Here is a 16,272-nt window from a genome sequence, read left to right on the forward strand (position 1 = left end):
TAACTTTACGTATTTTAGTTATAAGGTATATAAAATCCACAATTATCTGTGTTGTAGGGTGACAAGAATTATATAAATGTTAAAAATTTCAGTTCACTTATTTCATCATTAATATATCAGTGAAAAGGGTTTTTGTAGATATTGGCACATATTTGTGCAATTAAATGAATGGATGAACTCTAGAAGTGTTTTCCATATGTCTAAGCAAAAAAAATTCCTGGGAAATTGTAATGAATCTCTAAGGCACATCATCCCTATTCTGCATTCCTTTAAGTCTTAAAATTTTGCTCAGTTTACAGTTGTCATATAATCAGTAATATGATCATTTTGTTGCCTTTTAGAAGACAGCATGCAGTATTCTCAAAGAGTAGCAAGAGTAAGATTGTGAATTGCTACATTGAACATTCATCAAATCTTGATTCTTTCTCAAGATAAGCCAGTCAAACTATGGGAAGAATCTAACATATTACATACTTGATTTAACTTACCATTTAAGGATAAAAATTTATGAAAACTAAGTATGGAAAAATCATTGTTTTATTTCACCAAATGAATTAACTAAAAGAACATTCCCCCCCAAAAGTAGAATTCATTTGTCTTATTTACTTGTGTCTTCTTTACAGCAAGGACTTCAAACTTCAACTTCAAAATGCCAGGCATTGGAAGAAAACAATCTCTCTCTTCGACATAAATTATCAGATATGGAATACAGAGTAAAAGAACTAGAATACTGTAAACATAATTTGGAACAAGAAAGTAAAAATCTTAGAATACAGGTATTAAAACATTGTTTTAAACATATATTATTGCTCTAGTTATACCATTGTTATCCATCCTAGCATTATCTGTTTGTCTGTCTATCTGGATATTTGAGATAGATAATGAGATACCTATCTACCCTATTCATCTTAGGAAATAACATTGTCTGCTTTCTGATGATCTTACAAGCATTTAGGACTTATCTCACCATCATTGGAGTTATATAATGATATTCCTAAAAATCACTCTCATTATTTCAATGGCTCATTTAATATCATGTGGTTTCTATCTAATGCTATTTCTTGTAACATATATGCATTTCCTTTATAACAATCCAGTTACACAGTTATTTTGTTTCATGTAGATTTCTGAGACTTGCACAGGCCCAATGCTACAAGCTAAAATGGATGAGATTGGCAACCATTATATGGAGATGCTAAAAAACTTAAGAATGGAAAAAGATAGAGAAATATGCAAGCTAAGGGTATGTTGATCTTTTTACATAAAATACAAAGGTGAGCGCAAACTATCATTTTATATATGTGTGTGTGTGTGTGTGTGTGTGTGTGGTTTCAATTTTAAAGCTACAAAGAAAAATCAACTGAAGGTACAGTTTTAGAAAACACCATAGAAATTCTAGTTTAAATATTTATCACTGTGAATAGAATATTGCTAAATAGTTTCTAACTTATTTTAATTTTTATAGAAATCCAAAAGACGACAGTAAGTGCAGTGTTTTTGTTTTTAACTTTTATTTATTTTGATACTGGTGGAGATTTTATGATCTTTTCTAAATCATACTTATGCAGGAAAGAATAACATTTGAGATTATCCATAGGTCACTATTGATTCATAAAAATCTTCACTTGACTTTGAGGAATGATATATAACAAGAATTTTGTCAAGTACAAGTCTGTTACTTAGGTAATACCAAAACTTAAATAGTGAAGGCACTTTTAAAAACAGTGAAAAATTCCTAATTGGCATTTTAACACATATTTTACATTAGAAAACTATCAAAATTTATAAATTTTGGTATTTTGCTCTTCATTTAATGACTAGCTATATAGCCTTATATCGCTTAACTTCTGTAGAATTTAGTTACCTGTTTTATATATGAGAATTATAATAATTCTTACTTTTTCTAAATACTTAGACTCAGTTAAACCAGTACCAAAAAGATGTTTCAAGAAGAGAAGGAAGTTGTAGTGACTTCCAATTTAAGGTTCATGAACTTACAAGCTTGTTGGAAGAGAAAGATTCCCTTATAAAGCGTCAGTCAGAGGTAAGAATGGAAAGGGAAAGGGTGGAAAGCAACAATAAAACTCAGTCCAGTAGGATAAATACTTCCCAGAAACTAGAAAAGGACACATTTCCAAACTCACACATTCATGGGGTAGAGTGCAAGTGATTATGAAGAACTTTTAGTATATTTCAGGAGAAATCATTAAAAGGAATGTTAGAATTGAAGCAAAAAATAAGTGCTAGCATGCATTTAATATTTTTCAGACATTGATTTTATATCTCAGTACTGAAACTCTCAATAATACTGCAAATTCCTTACTAGATTATTATGTGCTTTTGTAAGGGATTTTGTTGTATTTGTCCCTGTATCTTTAGCATGTCTCTCACGATCCACCATACACTAGGTACAATAGATACTGAAGCAACAATACCAAAACAGTGGTTAAAGTTTTATTACTGTTATTGAACAAATGGCATTTTTAGTAAAGTTCAGCGGTAGGCTTTCTGATAGGAAATAATACCTACTTCCATTTTGAAGTTTCGATAATTTTCTGCAATGGTAATAATTTTCAAGCTTTATAGGATGAGAACATTACGTTACCTTGAGAACCATGCTCATTCAATCTTATGTTACCCCTCAAATATAGACTCTCATACCAGTTAGCATATTCCTGTACATACATATATAGTAATTTATTAGGTACCATGAAGAACAAATATATGATATTTAAGAAGTGGGACTAGGACATTCATTTTTTTTTGATTGATTGATTGATTTATACCAGCACTGGTACAGTCAGAAGCACAGGAGGGTGAGAGAATTCTGGCTCTTATAACCAGAGCCAGAGTGGGCAGCAGAATAGGCAGGCTGACAAAATACACTGCTGAGAGGAGCAGCGGGCGCTGCAGGAGAGGTCTGTGTGCCATGTGGGACCCTCGCCAGTGGCTAGGGATCGAACCAGTGCTACAGAGGCTGCGAGTAGCTTCGCAGCCCAGTGCTCAACCGCTGCGCCACCGGGGAGGCCCAGGATTAGGGCATTCTTAACTCAAGACTGAAAAAGAATGAACAAGTGATAATTCTTAGTAACCATCTTAAGTGATCAAATATACTTCTTACCTCATGTTTTTACCATTTTCAAATTATAATATTATCTTTTATTTACAAGGAACTCTCAAAATTGAGACAAGAAATATATTCATCTCATAGCCAACTCTCCAGTGGTGGAAGGACTACTATTACCACTAAAAAGTAATGTATTTATTAAATGAGATTTGAATGCCTTTGGTTATTACATAATCCAGTTATAGTGTGTTTAACATGACATACACACATTTAGGCAGAACTTCGTATTTTCTAAAGGCTATTGATTCTACCAAAGAATAAATATTTATAAAAAAGACATAGCTATTATTGTCAATAAAATTCTTTGTGTAGCATAACTTACCTGCATTCTAGTATATTAAATGACATGGTAGTAAAAAACAAACAATTGTTTAACCAACCACATTAGTCAAGACTCTTTCAGTTGCACATGCCAGAAACCCAACTTAAACTGGGAGCTAATTAACTTAATTGGGATTGCTTGATATCCAGATGGATTTGTGTACTCAAAATAGGTTTTTCTGTATCTCTTGGTTCGAATCTTTGCCATGTAGATATCACTCTTAGTCAAGGTAGTGATATGATAGCAGCCTACATCCCTGCAATTTAGAAAAACTGAATAGAAAGTCATCTCTCTCCTTTCAATAATATTGAAAATATTAGTAGTAAATCACTTTCCATTTAAAGGGGATTTTTTTTAAAAAAACGTTAAAAGTCATTCAGAGTCAAATTCTTTTAATAAGGTGAATCAAACTGAGAGTGACTAAAAAGGATTAAAGGTTATTATCTTGTGCAGCTTATAAACTTCTTTTCTTTATAGACACAGGACACAATATCCCATCCTAGGCCTTCTGTATGATGACTATGAATATATACCACCAGGTAGTGACATACAGACCATTGTGATTGAGAAAAAAGAAGACAAATGGACTTATGTAAGTTCACTTGGGGTTTTCTAGTAACTAGAAAGTGATATTTTATATATATATATATATATATATACACACACACATACATATATAAATAATTCAATGCATTGCATATATATATATGATATGGCAAATTATCAAAATGAACTAAAATTGTATATAATTTTAAAATTTACCATATTTCCCTTACTGATATATCCTAGGAATTAAGAAATTTTGGAATGATTCATACATGAAGTAATATAATTGATTATCTAAACTCTAATAATTAGGTAGGGTTTTCACTCCAGTGAGGAAGATGATTAATGTTGACCATATGAAAATTTTATTTTCTTGTGTATCTTAGGAATTATTAAACATATCATTCCAATTAAAAAAAATTCTAAAGCTGGCAGAAAATGTCATTAGACAATTATGAATAGGAATAGAGGATGAAAAAGAAGATTTTTAAAAATGTATTTTTATTTTTTACATCATTGTTCATTTTTAAACAATATTTGCTTCCCCCTCACCCCCTCAGGTGTAGTCCCCATAGAGTTTCCTTCACCAATGCACCTGTGTACCATCACCAAGAAAAGAATGTTTTAAGAGAATTTTTTACAATCTTGAAAATGGTACTTACTCATCTAGATTATGTAAATGTATGTAGATTCATGTAAATATGATTTTTTTGAAAGAGAGAAGGTATATCCGTCTTTCTTACCAGATTGTAAAATGCTCCAGTTTTATATCCTCCAGTTATTGTGAGGCTGATGAAGAGTACTTTAAAGGTCCTGACTCGGGTGGTTTCCCTAGTGCTGTAGGGGTTAAGTTTCAGTGCTATCAAGCTATCAATGCTGTGGCCTGAGTTCAACCCCCTGCCAGGGAGCTAACCCACCTGGCACAGCAGGCCTCTCCTGTCTTGCCAGCTGCTTCCCTCAGCAGTGTATTTCAATCAATCTGCCTGTTCTACCTAAGGACCAGATGAGCAGCAAGGCAAAATTAGGTGAAATTGAAGACCAGGAAGCAGTTGCTGCTACTAACCAAATATGCCCCAGAAATGGTGGCATCCATGTGAGAACCTATCAAGTAAGGGGTCTATAGAATAGAAATCATTACGCTAATTAGTGATGGGAATTTTGTGGGGACTACACCTGAAAGGAGGAAGTATGCATTGTACAAAAAGGAAGAATGATGTAAAATATATATAAAATTAAATTAAATTATAAAAAATAAACAAAAATGTACAGCAATAAACAACAAACATGATACCTGAATGAAACAGAGACTGACAGCAAGTTCAAAAATATATTTAAATAATATCACAGGTGATAGAACTATATTTATAAATAAAGATATTTAGACATGGTTTTCCTCTAAATGTGACACCAAGGAGTAAATCTACTCAATCTTACTTCCCTCTTACTTAAAATCATTTGAAACCTTGACTCATGGCTGACAAAATATTGTTTCATTGAATAAATACAAAATAGTACCTCAACATATACATTTAAATCATTTTAATAAATATGCACTTATAAGATCTTAATTTATGAGCAAGTTCTAAATTATTTTTTTCTTTTCTAGCCATGAATGAATCTCCAACTCAAAGAAGTTTTTTTGTATCTGCTTTAGTATTTTGTTATTTTTTTCCACCACTAACAGACAATCGAAAGTTTTAACCATGCTACTACCCAGTGAATCTAATGCAATGAATTAGTTCTGCAGATGACAGTCTCTCCAGCCACATATGAGATCTGAATACTTTCTATTATATTTATGTATTCTACATAGCAACATGTAACTAATTTAAAGGTCATTTGCAGACTTTGTAGGATACAATCCAGTGTTTTTCAATAAGGTGCTCCCTAGACATTGAATTGATTTTTGGGGGTAGAGATTTTACAAGTTATTCCACTAGATTTTCTTCTTTCATAATAGTACTACACTTTAGCTTAAAAAGTAAATACTGTTTTTCTAATCAAAGTAGAGGCAAAAGATTATTGAATTTTTAGAAAAGTTCATTTAGTGCCTGGTATACATAGCATATACTTGCTTTACTTAAGTTACACCTTGTGACTAATAGAGATGCTTTATTACATGTTATTGATATCTCTTAAAGACATTACAAAATCAAAGGCAATGGTTCATTGCATTTAGTAGGAAAGTTGGACAATATATTTTAAACAACTAAATAAAATACATTGTATATTATACTATTATGGCTCTTAAGTACCTATCAATGGCTTGGAAAATCCATTCTTTCAAATAATTGGCTCATCAAATGAGCCCACCCAATTCCTTAAAAACATATCACTCTATATGGTAGTGGGTGAAAGAAAGGCAGACTTTTTTTTTAATAGTAGTATATAAAACATAATATTGCTATATAGCATAAAGGCTTAGGGAATAAAAATAGTAACAGCAAATACTAGATATATGCATTCTACTTAAGAGAAAAATTTTTATAGGTAAGAATTTTGTTGACTAATTGGGTTCCAATGGCCTTACAAAGTGAATACAAGTATTTTTGAAATACATTGGTAAAAAAGAACGAAATTTCTTAATTTCTACACTTCTGGTAACAGTTAAGTAACTAGCAAAAATTAAAATGTTTTTTATTGGACAAAGTATGAATTAAGTCAACAAATATATTTGGGTTACATATGATGAAGTTTTGCACTGAAATATCTCTGTAAATATCTATATATAATTCTGTAGTACCTTGTAATTATATTCTAATAATTGTTCATTATGTTAAGAAACTGTTAGGAATAGATGAAGCATTACATAAATAAAGAGAAAAACACTTTAAATACTCTTACACAAATATTAAAATAGGTCTTTAATATGAAGCTAAAAGCCTTATTAATAGTTGCTTTGACAAAAATATTAAGCTTTATAACATGGATTGACACAATTCCAATGTTATCAATATTTGTGATAGAAATGTTAACATTCTTTATGAGCTATATAGTCCTTACATATTTTTTCCTATGGTGTAGGAACAATGGGGCAGTATCTCCTCTGCCGATACTAATATGTCTAACTGTAACAAAAGTATGTAAAGTTGTCTAACCAATAAAGATGATATAATGAAAGTTTTTAGTATCCTGATAGAAATCTGCCACCATATCTTTTTGAAAATTAGAACAAATGTGATTTTCCAAAAATTCTTAAATAAAAATACAGTGGCCAAAATTTGGGCCAGTTAAGTCAGTACTCATTGACTCTCTTGATCTATGCATAGTGAGTTAATTGGAGTCGTTATAAGGTAATTATTATACCAAACAAATTTAAATGTATGCATTTCTTTTGCCATTTGTAATTGAGATCAATAGAAGTAGTGGTGATTTCCTTCCTTTCACAAAATCCATACAACTTATCTACGAAAATTGCAAAGAAATGCCAGTTGAGAAATGCCTTTTTATCTACTTTCTATTCTAGTATGTTTCTGTTTTAGATTTGCCAAATAAAATGGAGACTGTGCAATGACGTGCAAAGTGATTTGTTTTTAGTTTTCTTTTTAAGATTTATAATTTACTTTATTGAAGTCACAATGGTTTACAATAGTTTTTATGGTTGAGAAATATAAATTCCACCTCTTCAGATGTATGTTATCATACCATATCCACCATCAAAGAAGCAATATTCCTCCATCATCGCCTAAGTGATTTGTTTAAATGTTTAAAATATGTAAAGTATCTGCATAATTTTTGTGAAGTCCTATTGTTAGGGGGAAAAGGCAGTCCCTTTAAAGCGCGCGGGTGAGGACCCACAGCCAGGAACCCGTTTAATATCGGGGTTGCTCTATAACACTATTAGGAAACATGCAAGATTTTTAGTTAAGCTGTATTTTTTTTTTCCTGGAAGCTGTTATCACGTGAGTATGTGTTAGAATTAGTATCACTCTAAAAACAAGAAACAAAACAAAAAATTCTTCCTTATATGGAGTACTAGAGACAGCACTTTATTTTTTTTTTTGAAAGGAAAGTATAATTTATATGTACAACCAATAAACCTGATACAGAAGACGGGATTGGGACAGGCCAGGAGTGGGTGTGAAAAGACTGGGAAGGGGGCAGCAAGAAAGTGAAGGGGCAGCGAAGAGGAAGTGGGGGGTTCGCCATGCAAACTGCCACTCTCCCCGGCCCCTCCTGGGGAGGAGGATGTGACCAAGTCTCTCCAGCCTGCCCTCCACCGTTCTGCTCTGGTCCCAAAGGCAAAGTACACCTGTAACTAGACTCCCTGTCTGGCCCACTCAATTTTAGTCTATATTCAGGCCTTCAGGAGGGAGGGTACAAGTCCTTCAAGAACCTGAGCCCCTGAACTAGATCCTCCCCCCATGTCTGATCTGTTGTGTTCTTTCCCACCCTTTTTAGGTTACCTGCATCCCTAGGATAGATTGGAGGGGGCTCCTCTTTGGCTTGAGGGAGTATCACCCAACCATTACTCTTTGTAGAGGTGGTCCTTGGTCCCTGGGGGGCTGGGGTGGTGGTGGTTGGGGGGGGAGATTTCCAACACAAGATGCCGGTACGCAGGAGGTAAATGAGCCAGTGAACAGTGCCTTTATTCTCAGGCTGAACAGCAATTGACTCCCTCCCTTGTAACTGCTCCACCCTCCATCTGGGGAGAAGTAGGGGAAGGAAACATGCAGCCACCCCTCCTCTTCCTTTCCTCCCTCCCAAGGCTCATTGTCATCCCTCTCTAAAGTTGCCCTCCTCTCTTCAAAGCTCTTTTCCCCACCAAAGTTTCTAAAGGCCAGGCCAGCTAATTCCCCACTTCTGTAGGAGGTGGGGTTTGTATTGCAGGTATAAAGACTGGGGAGGTTCCACCTCTTGCCTCCCCACAACCATTTATTGGGAAGCTGTGTGTGTTTGGCAGTGGGGGATAAAGGTACTTGGAAGACCCTGCTAACCACCTCCCACCCCGACCTCTTCTCACCAGCACAGTCTTCAAAGCGTGGTGGGAAAGGTACGTGGAATGGAGAAAGACAAGGGCCCTTCTTGAAGAGAGGAGTTGTAGAGAGGGGTAAGGGGCTTCTAGCCCAGTGGTGGCCCAAGGTTGGGGAAGGTGGAGGATTGGCAGCAGGCACCGGAGCCTGAGCTGGGGGTCGGCCTCGGGGGCGGGGCCTGGGCGAAGGGCAGGCCTGGGATCCAGTCAGTCGTCTATACAGATCACCTCCCCGGCTCAAGACTCCTTCCGATCCAGCCCGTCTGACACCAATGCCCCCACCATTTCCTTCTCCTTCTTCACCAGCACTGGAGGGCCATTGGTGGCGGCTGTGATGAAGGACCCTGCCGGCATCTGGCTGTAATTGGCGCCTGCGGCGGCCAGGGCCCCTACGGGGGCGGCGCTGAAGGCTGCCCCGTACCCCGGAGGTGTGGCGTAGGGACCCGGGGGAAAGGCCGGTGTGGGGTGAGGCTCCGTGCCCTTGCTGGCCAGCCGGCTGAGGATGCTGCGCTCGGACATCTGAAGGCGGGCACTTTAGCATAGACCTCCAGTAGATGCAGACTTTTGTATGAAATGTGAGTTTCCGTGCTTACAAACCTAGTTTTCTAAGTTCCATAATTCATTTGTTTCAAATGTGATTCCATAAAATGTTCAGCCCATTCGTTTAATAATGCTACATTAACTGTAATACTGTCAGCACAAACATTACATTAAGGAACAAAATAAAGCTAAAAAATTGCTTCTCACCACCCAATTTAGAGCACCTTGGCAAAAAGCTATTCTTACTTTTCCATTATTGTAATTCACAACGATGACAAGTAGACATAATTGTTTTGGAAGAAAATAATAAGCTGTGAAAAAATTCCCATATAAGGTACTTTTCCCCCACCACACACCATTACTAAACTTACTGGATTTTCACAGTATTTACTGTACAGAAAAAAATAGAAAGTCTTCCATGCTCACCTTATGGTAAAAAGTAGATACAATTTTTAAAAGACTATGATTAACAATTTCATTTGTCTTAATAAAACATTTAGCAATATGTACTAAAAAAATTAGATGTTCTTTTTTGAATCTCCAAAGGAACATTGAAATTGTCATATGATATAATTACATGATAGCCAGGCAGTCTTGATATCTTCTTGGTCTCTTATAGACTATGAAATATTGTCAGGTCCAGAGTCTTTGTTTGGTTACACATCCCATTACCTTAAAATAATTATTAAAGTTTATATTCCAGAGATCATTTATGTTAATAGATAGGCATGGTAATACAGTGTTTTGAGTCAATAGTTGGCGAGCTAACACAATCCTTGCTGAATACTCCTAGCTCTTGTGAACCAAGATACAACACATCAGACCAATTTCTTAAAATGGGAGAATATATATTTTTTTTGAGATAGTTTCTATAAGGGGTGTGATGACCCAGCCATGTTATTATAAATGAATAGTGCTGGAATCTAGAATGACAAGTTTTGGAGTCATATGGTAGGTGACTGGGCTTTCCATTACAGGTTAAGTGGTGTAAGTTTCAATATTGCCAAATGGTCCACAATTTTAAATGGAGCAGAATTTCCTTTTGAATAGTTACTTTGGTAATGCCCAAAGAGGAAAGCATAGCAACTGAAACAAGGCAAGTGAGAACATTTTTAGTTTGGGATATCTGCCAGAGCCTTAAATGTACAAATTACAAATTTCCTTTATGGGGCCTCTAGACTGCTAATAATTGCCAGTTTTATCTAGGATCCAAGAGTCTAAAAGACCTTTCTCAACCAGCATCAAATTTATAAACTTATTTTTTTATAGAGGCATGTTTTATTTATTTATTTGTTTGTTTGTTTGTTTTGTTTATTCATGCACTGGGTACAGTCAGAAGCGCGGGAGGGTGAGAGAATTCACCAGAGCCAGAGCAGGGAGCAGAGCAGGCAGAAGGACCGAAGTACACCGCTGAGGGGAGCAGCGGGCGGCAGGAGAGGTCTGCGCGCCCTGTGGGACCTTCCTCCGGTGGCCAGGGAGCAGCCGGGGATCGAACCGGCGCTGCAGAGGCTGCGGGCAGCTTCGCAACCCAGCGCTCAACCGTTGCGCCATCGGGGAGGCCCTATAAACTTATTCTTTTGAAGGAAAGGGTGGAGCTGAACGAAGTTGAGGAGATTCTCTAATTCAGTGATACTCTGGAGTTCTAATTCTAGTATGCATTTTCTCTTAATGAAATCTTATTAGTCCTGAACACTTTATTGAATAGGATTCCAAGTCTAGCCATTTTTTTCTTGATTTTACAAGGGTTAATCCCAAAGATTTAAACAAAAGGATTCTTTTACTCCTCTCCCTTTATAGATGGTCATTTCTCCCTACCCCCAGAAGTAATCATATTAAGAATTGTACTAATTCTTCAAAAATTCTTTAAAATACGTCTTGGATTTACTTTAAATTAAACCAGCAGATGAAGGGAACTTAAAAAAAAAAAAAAAAAAAAAAGCATGGATAGGTGAGTGAAACAAAGAGTGAAGAAGAATATAAATTAAACAAAATTAGCCGTGAAGTGAAAATTGCTAAAGCTAAGTGATGGCTATATTGGGGTTCATCATAGTCTTCTATTTTTGTATAAGGCTGACAATTTTCTGCAATAGAAGGTATTCATCTACCATATATTCTCCTATTACATGTATCTTTAAGGGCAGTTCAAGTTTTGAACTGGTGATTATCCTATATGTGACATTAGTTGAATTTGAGAGGTTTACCTGTAAACAATTCCCAAATACCTTCTCCATTGTGGTATAAACAATTTAGAAGGACTAATTCATTTCTACATAATATAACTGAACTCTTCTGGAGAAATGTTTTTCAGTAATTCTCAACTTATTTCTCCTTCTTGTAAGGGTACTTTGACCTGTATTTTTTTTCTCTACAGTGCAATTCCATTTTGTTTTGTTTTGAATTGTCTTTGCATTTTTGTATTTTATGGACTTTTTAATAATAAGTAAAAATAGTTTGTCTGAAACAGTTACCTGCTAGACTAGAAGAAAGGATGTGGGGAAGATAGTGCTGGTCTTAAGTTTTTGCCCACCACCAAACCATCTCTGCCCATATCCCATCTACCTCCCTTCTCATCGCCTCCACTCTTTTACCTCTAGTAAACATTATCTTCTTTTTGCTGAGTTCAAGTTTTATTCCTTCTAGTCTTTGCATATAAAGCTTTTTTGGTATTTATATTCCACTTGAATGAAACAATTCTATATCTGTCCTTCACTTTTTGACTAACATCACTCAACATAATGACCTCACGGTGCATCCATTTTGTCCCAAATGCCACTGTTTCACCTTTCTTCATAGCTGTGTAATACACCATTGAGTATATATTCATTTCTCTATCCATTTATCTGTTGAAGGGCACTTGGGTTGTTTTCCTGACTTGGCAATTGTCAATAGTGAATAGATAAATCTTTTCATATCAGAGTTTTCATGTTATTTGGATGAATAACATGATATTGAAGGATCAAATGGAATTTCCATTTTTATTTTCTTGAGTAACTTCCATACTATTTTCCACAGGGGCTGTCCCAAATTGCATTGCCACCAAGAGTGGATGAGAGTTCATTTTTCACCACAACCTCATCAACATTTGTTATTTCTATATTTTCTTATATTGGCCATTCTCGCAGGGGTAATGTGGTATTTCAATGCAATTCTAAATTGCATTTCCCTTGTAATGAGTGATGTTGAACATTTTTTTCATATGTCTGACTGTTTTTTAAGAAAAGTGTCTATTTAGGTCCTTTGCTCATTTTTTTTGTTGTTGGGTCACTTCTTTGTTGTTAGATTGTGCAAGAACTTAGTAAATTTTGAAGAATAACCCCTTGTCAGATGTGTGGTAAGAAAATAATTTTTCCCATTCTGTACATGGCTTTTTTTTTTTTTTGTGGTGGTTTCTTTTGAGGTACAAAAAAATCTTTTGATGTAGTCCCACTTGTTTGTTTTTGGTTGTTTTGTGTCCTATGTTGTTGGAGTTGTATCCCCAAATACATCTTTGTGGAACATGTCCTGTCATGTGTTTTTTTTCAAGTACTTCATGGTTTTCGTTCTCATGTGCAGGTCTTTAATCCATTTTGAATTAATTTTGATGTATGGAGTTAAATATAGGTCTTGCTTCATTTATTTGCAAGTGCCTATCCATGTTTCCCAGCACCATTTATTAAAGAGGCTATTTTTCTCCATTGTATGGTTTTAACTCCTTTGTCAAAAATTAACTGTCCATATTTATATGGTTTTATCTGTGGGTTTTCAATTCTATTCCATTGTTCTTACTTTATGTTCTAGTGCCATACTATTTTGATTATTGTTGCTGTGTAATAAAGTTAGAAGTCAAGAAGTGTGAAACTTCCATCATTCCTACCCATAAGCACAGGATATCTTTCCATTTCTTTGTGTCTTCTATTATTTCCTTTTAACAGAGTTTTATAGTTTTCAATATACAGGTTCTTCACCTCCTTCATTAAGTTTGTTCTCAGGTATTTCATTTTTTTGGTGTTATTGTAAATGGAAATGTGTTCCTTATTTCCCTTTCTTCTGAGACATTGTTTGAATATAGAAATGCCACTGATTTATGTGTAATAACTTTGTATTCTGCCACTTTATGGCATTCATTTATTATTTCTGCAAGGATTTTTGTAGAATTTTTTGGCTTCTCTAAGTATATTAACACGTCATCTGCAAATAATGACAGTTCCACTTCATTTCTAATTTAGAGTCCTTTTGTCTTTTTCTTGCCTAAGCTTCAGCTAGGACTTCCAAAGCTATGTTTAATAACAGTGCTGATAGTGGACACTCCTGCTTTGTTCCTCACCTTAGAAGAATGCTTTCAGTTTTCACTATTGAGTATGTTGATGGCTGTGGTTTTATCATATGTACCCTTTAAATCTTTTGATAGGTTCCATTTATTCCCATTTATTAGAGTTTTTAATCATAAATGGATGCTGGATATTGTTGAATGTTTTCTTTGGTAGCTTTTGAGGTGATCATGTGGTCTTCCTTTTTGTTGATTTGGTGAATGATGTTGACTGATTTGCATACGTTGAACCTCCTTGCATCCCAGGTATGAAGCCTATTTGATCACAATAGATAGATGTTTCACTTGATATATTACTGTATTCACTTTGCTAGCATTTTAAAGATTTTTGCATCCATCTTAATCAGTGATATTGATCTACAGTTTTCTTTTTTGCACTGTTTTTGTTTAGTTTTGGGATCAGGGTAATGGTGGCCTCAGGGTAATGGTGGCCTATGGGCAATACCTCAGGGCAATTGCCCATGGTGGCCTATGGGCAATACCTCAGGTCTGGGCAATACCTCAGGGTAATGGTGGCCTATGTTATGAAGACTTCCTTCCTCTTTGATTTTTTTTAAGAGCTTGAAGAGGACAAGTATTAGATTTTTCTTTGGTTTGGTAGAATCCACTGGAAAAACTGGTCCTGAGACTCCACTCACAATATTGTAGAATAGAGATGTTAAAATCATCCTCTCCACTAAAAACAACTATACAAATTATTTGCTCATGGATAGATCCAGATGCTTCATCCCATCTATATAGCCCCAGAACCTTCCCTTGGAATTCAAGAACTAAGGATGGTGGCTGCTGAGGGGAAAGAACAGGAGGAAGGGAAGGGAAGCTCTGTCTGGGTTGGGGATTGATTTCCCAAACCATGAAGTGGGGACCTGTGACATTGTGAAATGCTCTGGAGAAACCTTGCTGACACAGAGTGGGTGTAGACCTAACCAGGGACAGTAGGAACTCTGCAATTGGTATGGTATGGGCATCAAAAGAATCTTCCTCTCGCCACTCTTGCAAGAGATCAAAGAAAAGCCAGGCTGAGCATGGCCACAACCCTTAAAAAGTTCTACAGCTGAGGTCCTCCCCGGTGGCGCAGCGGTTGAGCGCTGGGTTGCGAAGCTGCCCGCGGCCTCTGCGGCGCCGGTTTGATCCCCGGCTGCTCCCCGGCCACAGGAGGAGGGTCCCACATGGCGCGCAGACCTCTCCTGCCGCCCGCTGCTCCCCTCAGCAGTGTCCTTCGGTCCTTCTGCCTGCTCTGCTCCCCGCTCTGGCTCTGGTGAATTCTCTCAACCTCCCGCGCTTCTGACTGTACCCAGTGCATGTATAAAAAACAAACAAACAAACAAATAAATAAATAAAACATGCCTTAATAAAAAAAAAAAAAAAAATTAAAAAAAAAAAAAAAAAAAGTTCTACAGCTGAAAGGACGAGTTTAGAGTTAGAATGCTTTGCAAAAGGAAACAAAGGGTGATTATGTATGTGAGCCCAAAGCAAAGAGATCCAAAAGCAAAGAGAATTCTTCACCAGATTGAATACATAAGATCACAAAAAGAGATTCTGAATGAAATGCAGACAAATTGGGCCTCCCCGGTGGCGCAGCAGTTGAGCGCTGGGTTGCGAAGCTGCCCGCAGCCTCTGCGGCGCTGGTTCGATCTCCGGCTGCTCCCCGGCCACCAGAGGAGGGTCCCACATGGCACGCAGACCTCTCCTGCCGCCCGCTGCTCCCCTCAGCAGTGTACTTCGGTCCTTCTGCCTGCTCTGCTCCCTGCTCTGGCTCTGGTGAATTCTCTCACCCTCCCGCGCTTCTGACTGTACCCAGTGCATGTATAAACAAAACAAACAAACAAACAAATAAAAATAAATAAATAAAACATGCCTCTATTAAAAAAAAATTAAAAAAAAAAAAAAAAAAAAAAATGCAGACAAATTTAGAAAGTGCTTTAAATAGGACTGGCAGGAGAAAGAATATGCAGCTGAGACAGGGCAGCAATGGCCATTGTGGACAACCGTGGTGTTAAGTCAGAACACATGTGCCCACCATACACACAGCTCTGCCTTTGGGCCAAGTGTAAATTCATCCCGGAGCTTAAGCCTGGTGGTCCAGACCTTGCTTTTCGCACTGGGAGACCCAAACTTCTTAGATCACAATGCTTTGCAGAAAGGAATCAGAGCAAGTTGGGGTGTGAAACTATCAACACATAGAATACAGGTTGGTATGGAATAAAATAAGAGGTAGAGGTGACTAAAGTCACTCTTCAAACTGAGATTGGATCTCCAGAATTCCCCCCTACTTCCATCTCAAGCCAAGGTAAACTAAAAGAAACAAAGCTAAATCCCCAGCACCCCAGCGACCACAGCCACCTTGCCACACACAGCTATAAATAATGCAATATACGTGCCCAGAAAGTAAGGAACATCTCAACACAGGATGGAAAAGCAAAATGAGGACAGAAGACCTGGGACAAACATAAAGAAAA

General features: G+C 36.6%; 2 protein-coding genes across 3 annotated transcripts in view; one reads left to right on the plus strand and one right to left on the minus strand.

Moving 5' to 3' along the window:
* The window catches only part of POF1B (POF1B actin binding protein), a 74,813-nt gene extending 69,193 nt beyond the window's left edge, over positions 1–5,620 (plus strand). Inside the window, exons 11-16 of one of the 2 annotated variants that reach the window (XM_054695937.1) lie at positions 624–776; positions 1,124–1,243; positions 1,916–2,044; positions 3,171–3,253; positions 3,927–4,041; positions 5,602–5,620. In XM_054695937.1, coding sequence (XP_054551912.1) covers positions 624–776; positions 1,124–1,243; positions 1,916–2,044; positions 3,171–3,253; positions 3,927–4,041; positions 5,602–5,607 — 606 coding nt within the window. In that variant the 3' untranslated portion in view covers positions 5,608–5,620. Of the gene's footprint in view, positions 1–623; positions 777–1,123; positions 1,244–1,915; positions 2,045–3,170; positions 3,254–3,926; positions 4,066–5,601 lie in introns of those variants that run through there. The other variant, XM_037513005.1, reaches the window with a different exon arrangement.
* Positions 5,621–9,060: 3,440 nt separating this feature from the next.
* On the minus strand, positions 9,061–9,491 carry LOC119246641 (chromodomain-helicase-DNA-binding protein 3-like). The gene has a single exon (XM_037513006.2). The coding sequence runs from the start codon at positions 9,484–9,486 to the stop codon at positions 9,205–9,207; it is 282 nt and encodes a 93-aa protein (XP_037368903.1). The 5' UTR covers positions 9,487–9,491; the 3' UTR covers positions 9,061–9,204.
* Positions 9,492–16,272: the final 6,781 nt, after the last annotated feature.

This window comes from Talpa occidentalis, unplaced genomic scaffold, assembly GCF_014898055.3.
Source record: "Talpa occidentalis isolate TD23 unplaced genomic scaffold, MPIMG_talOcc4v2.1 talOcc4.15, whole genome shotgun sequence".
NCBI lineage: Eukaryota > Metazoa > Chordata > Mammalia > Eulipotyphla > Talpidae > Talpa > Talpa occidentalis.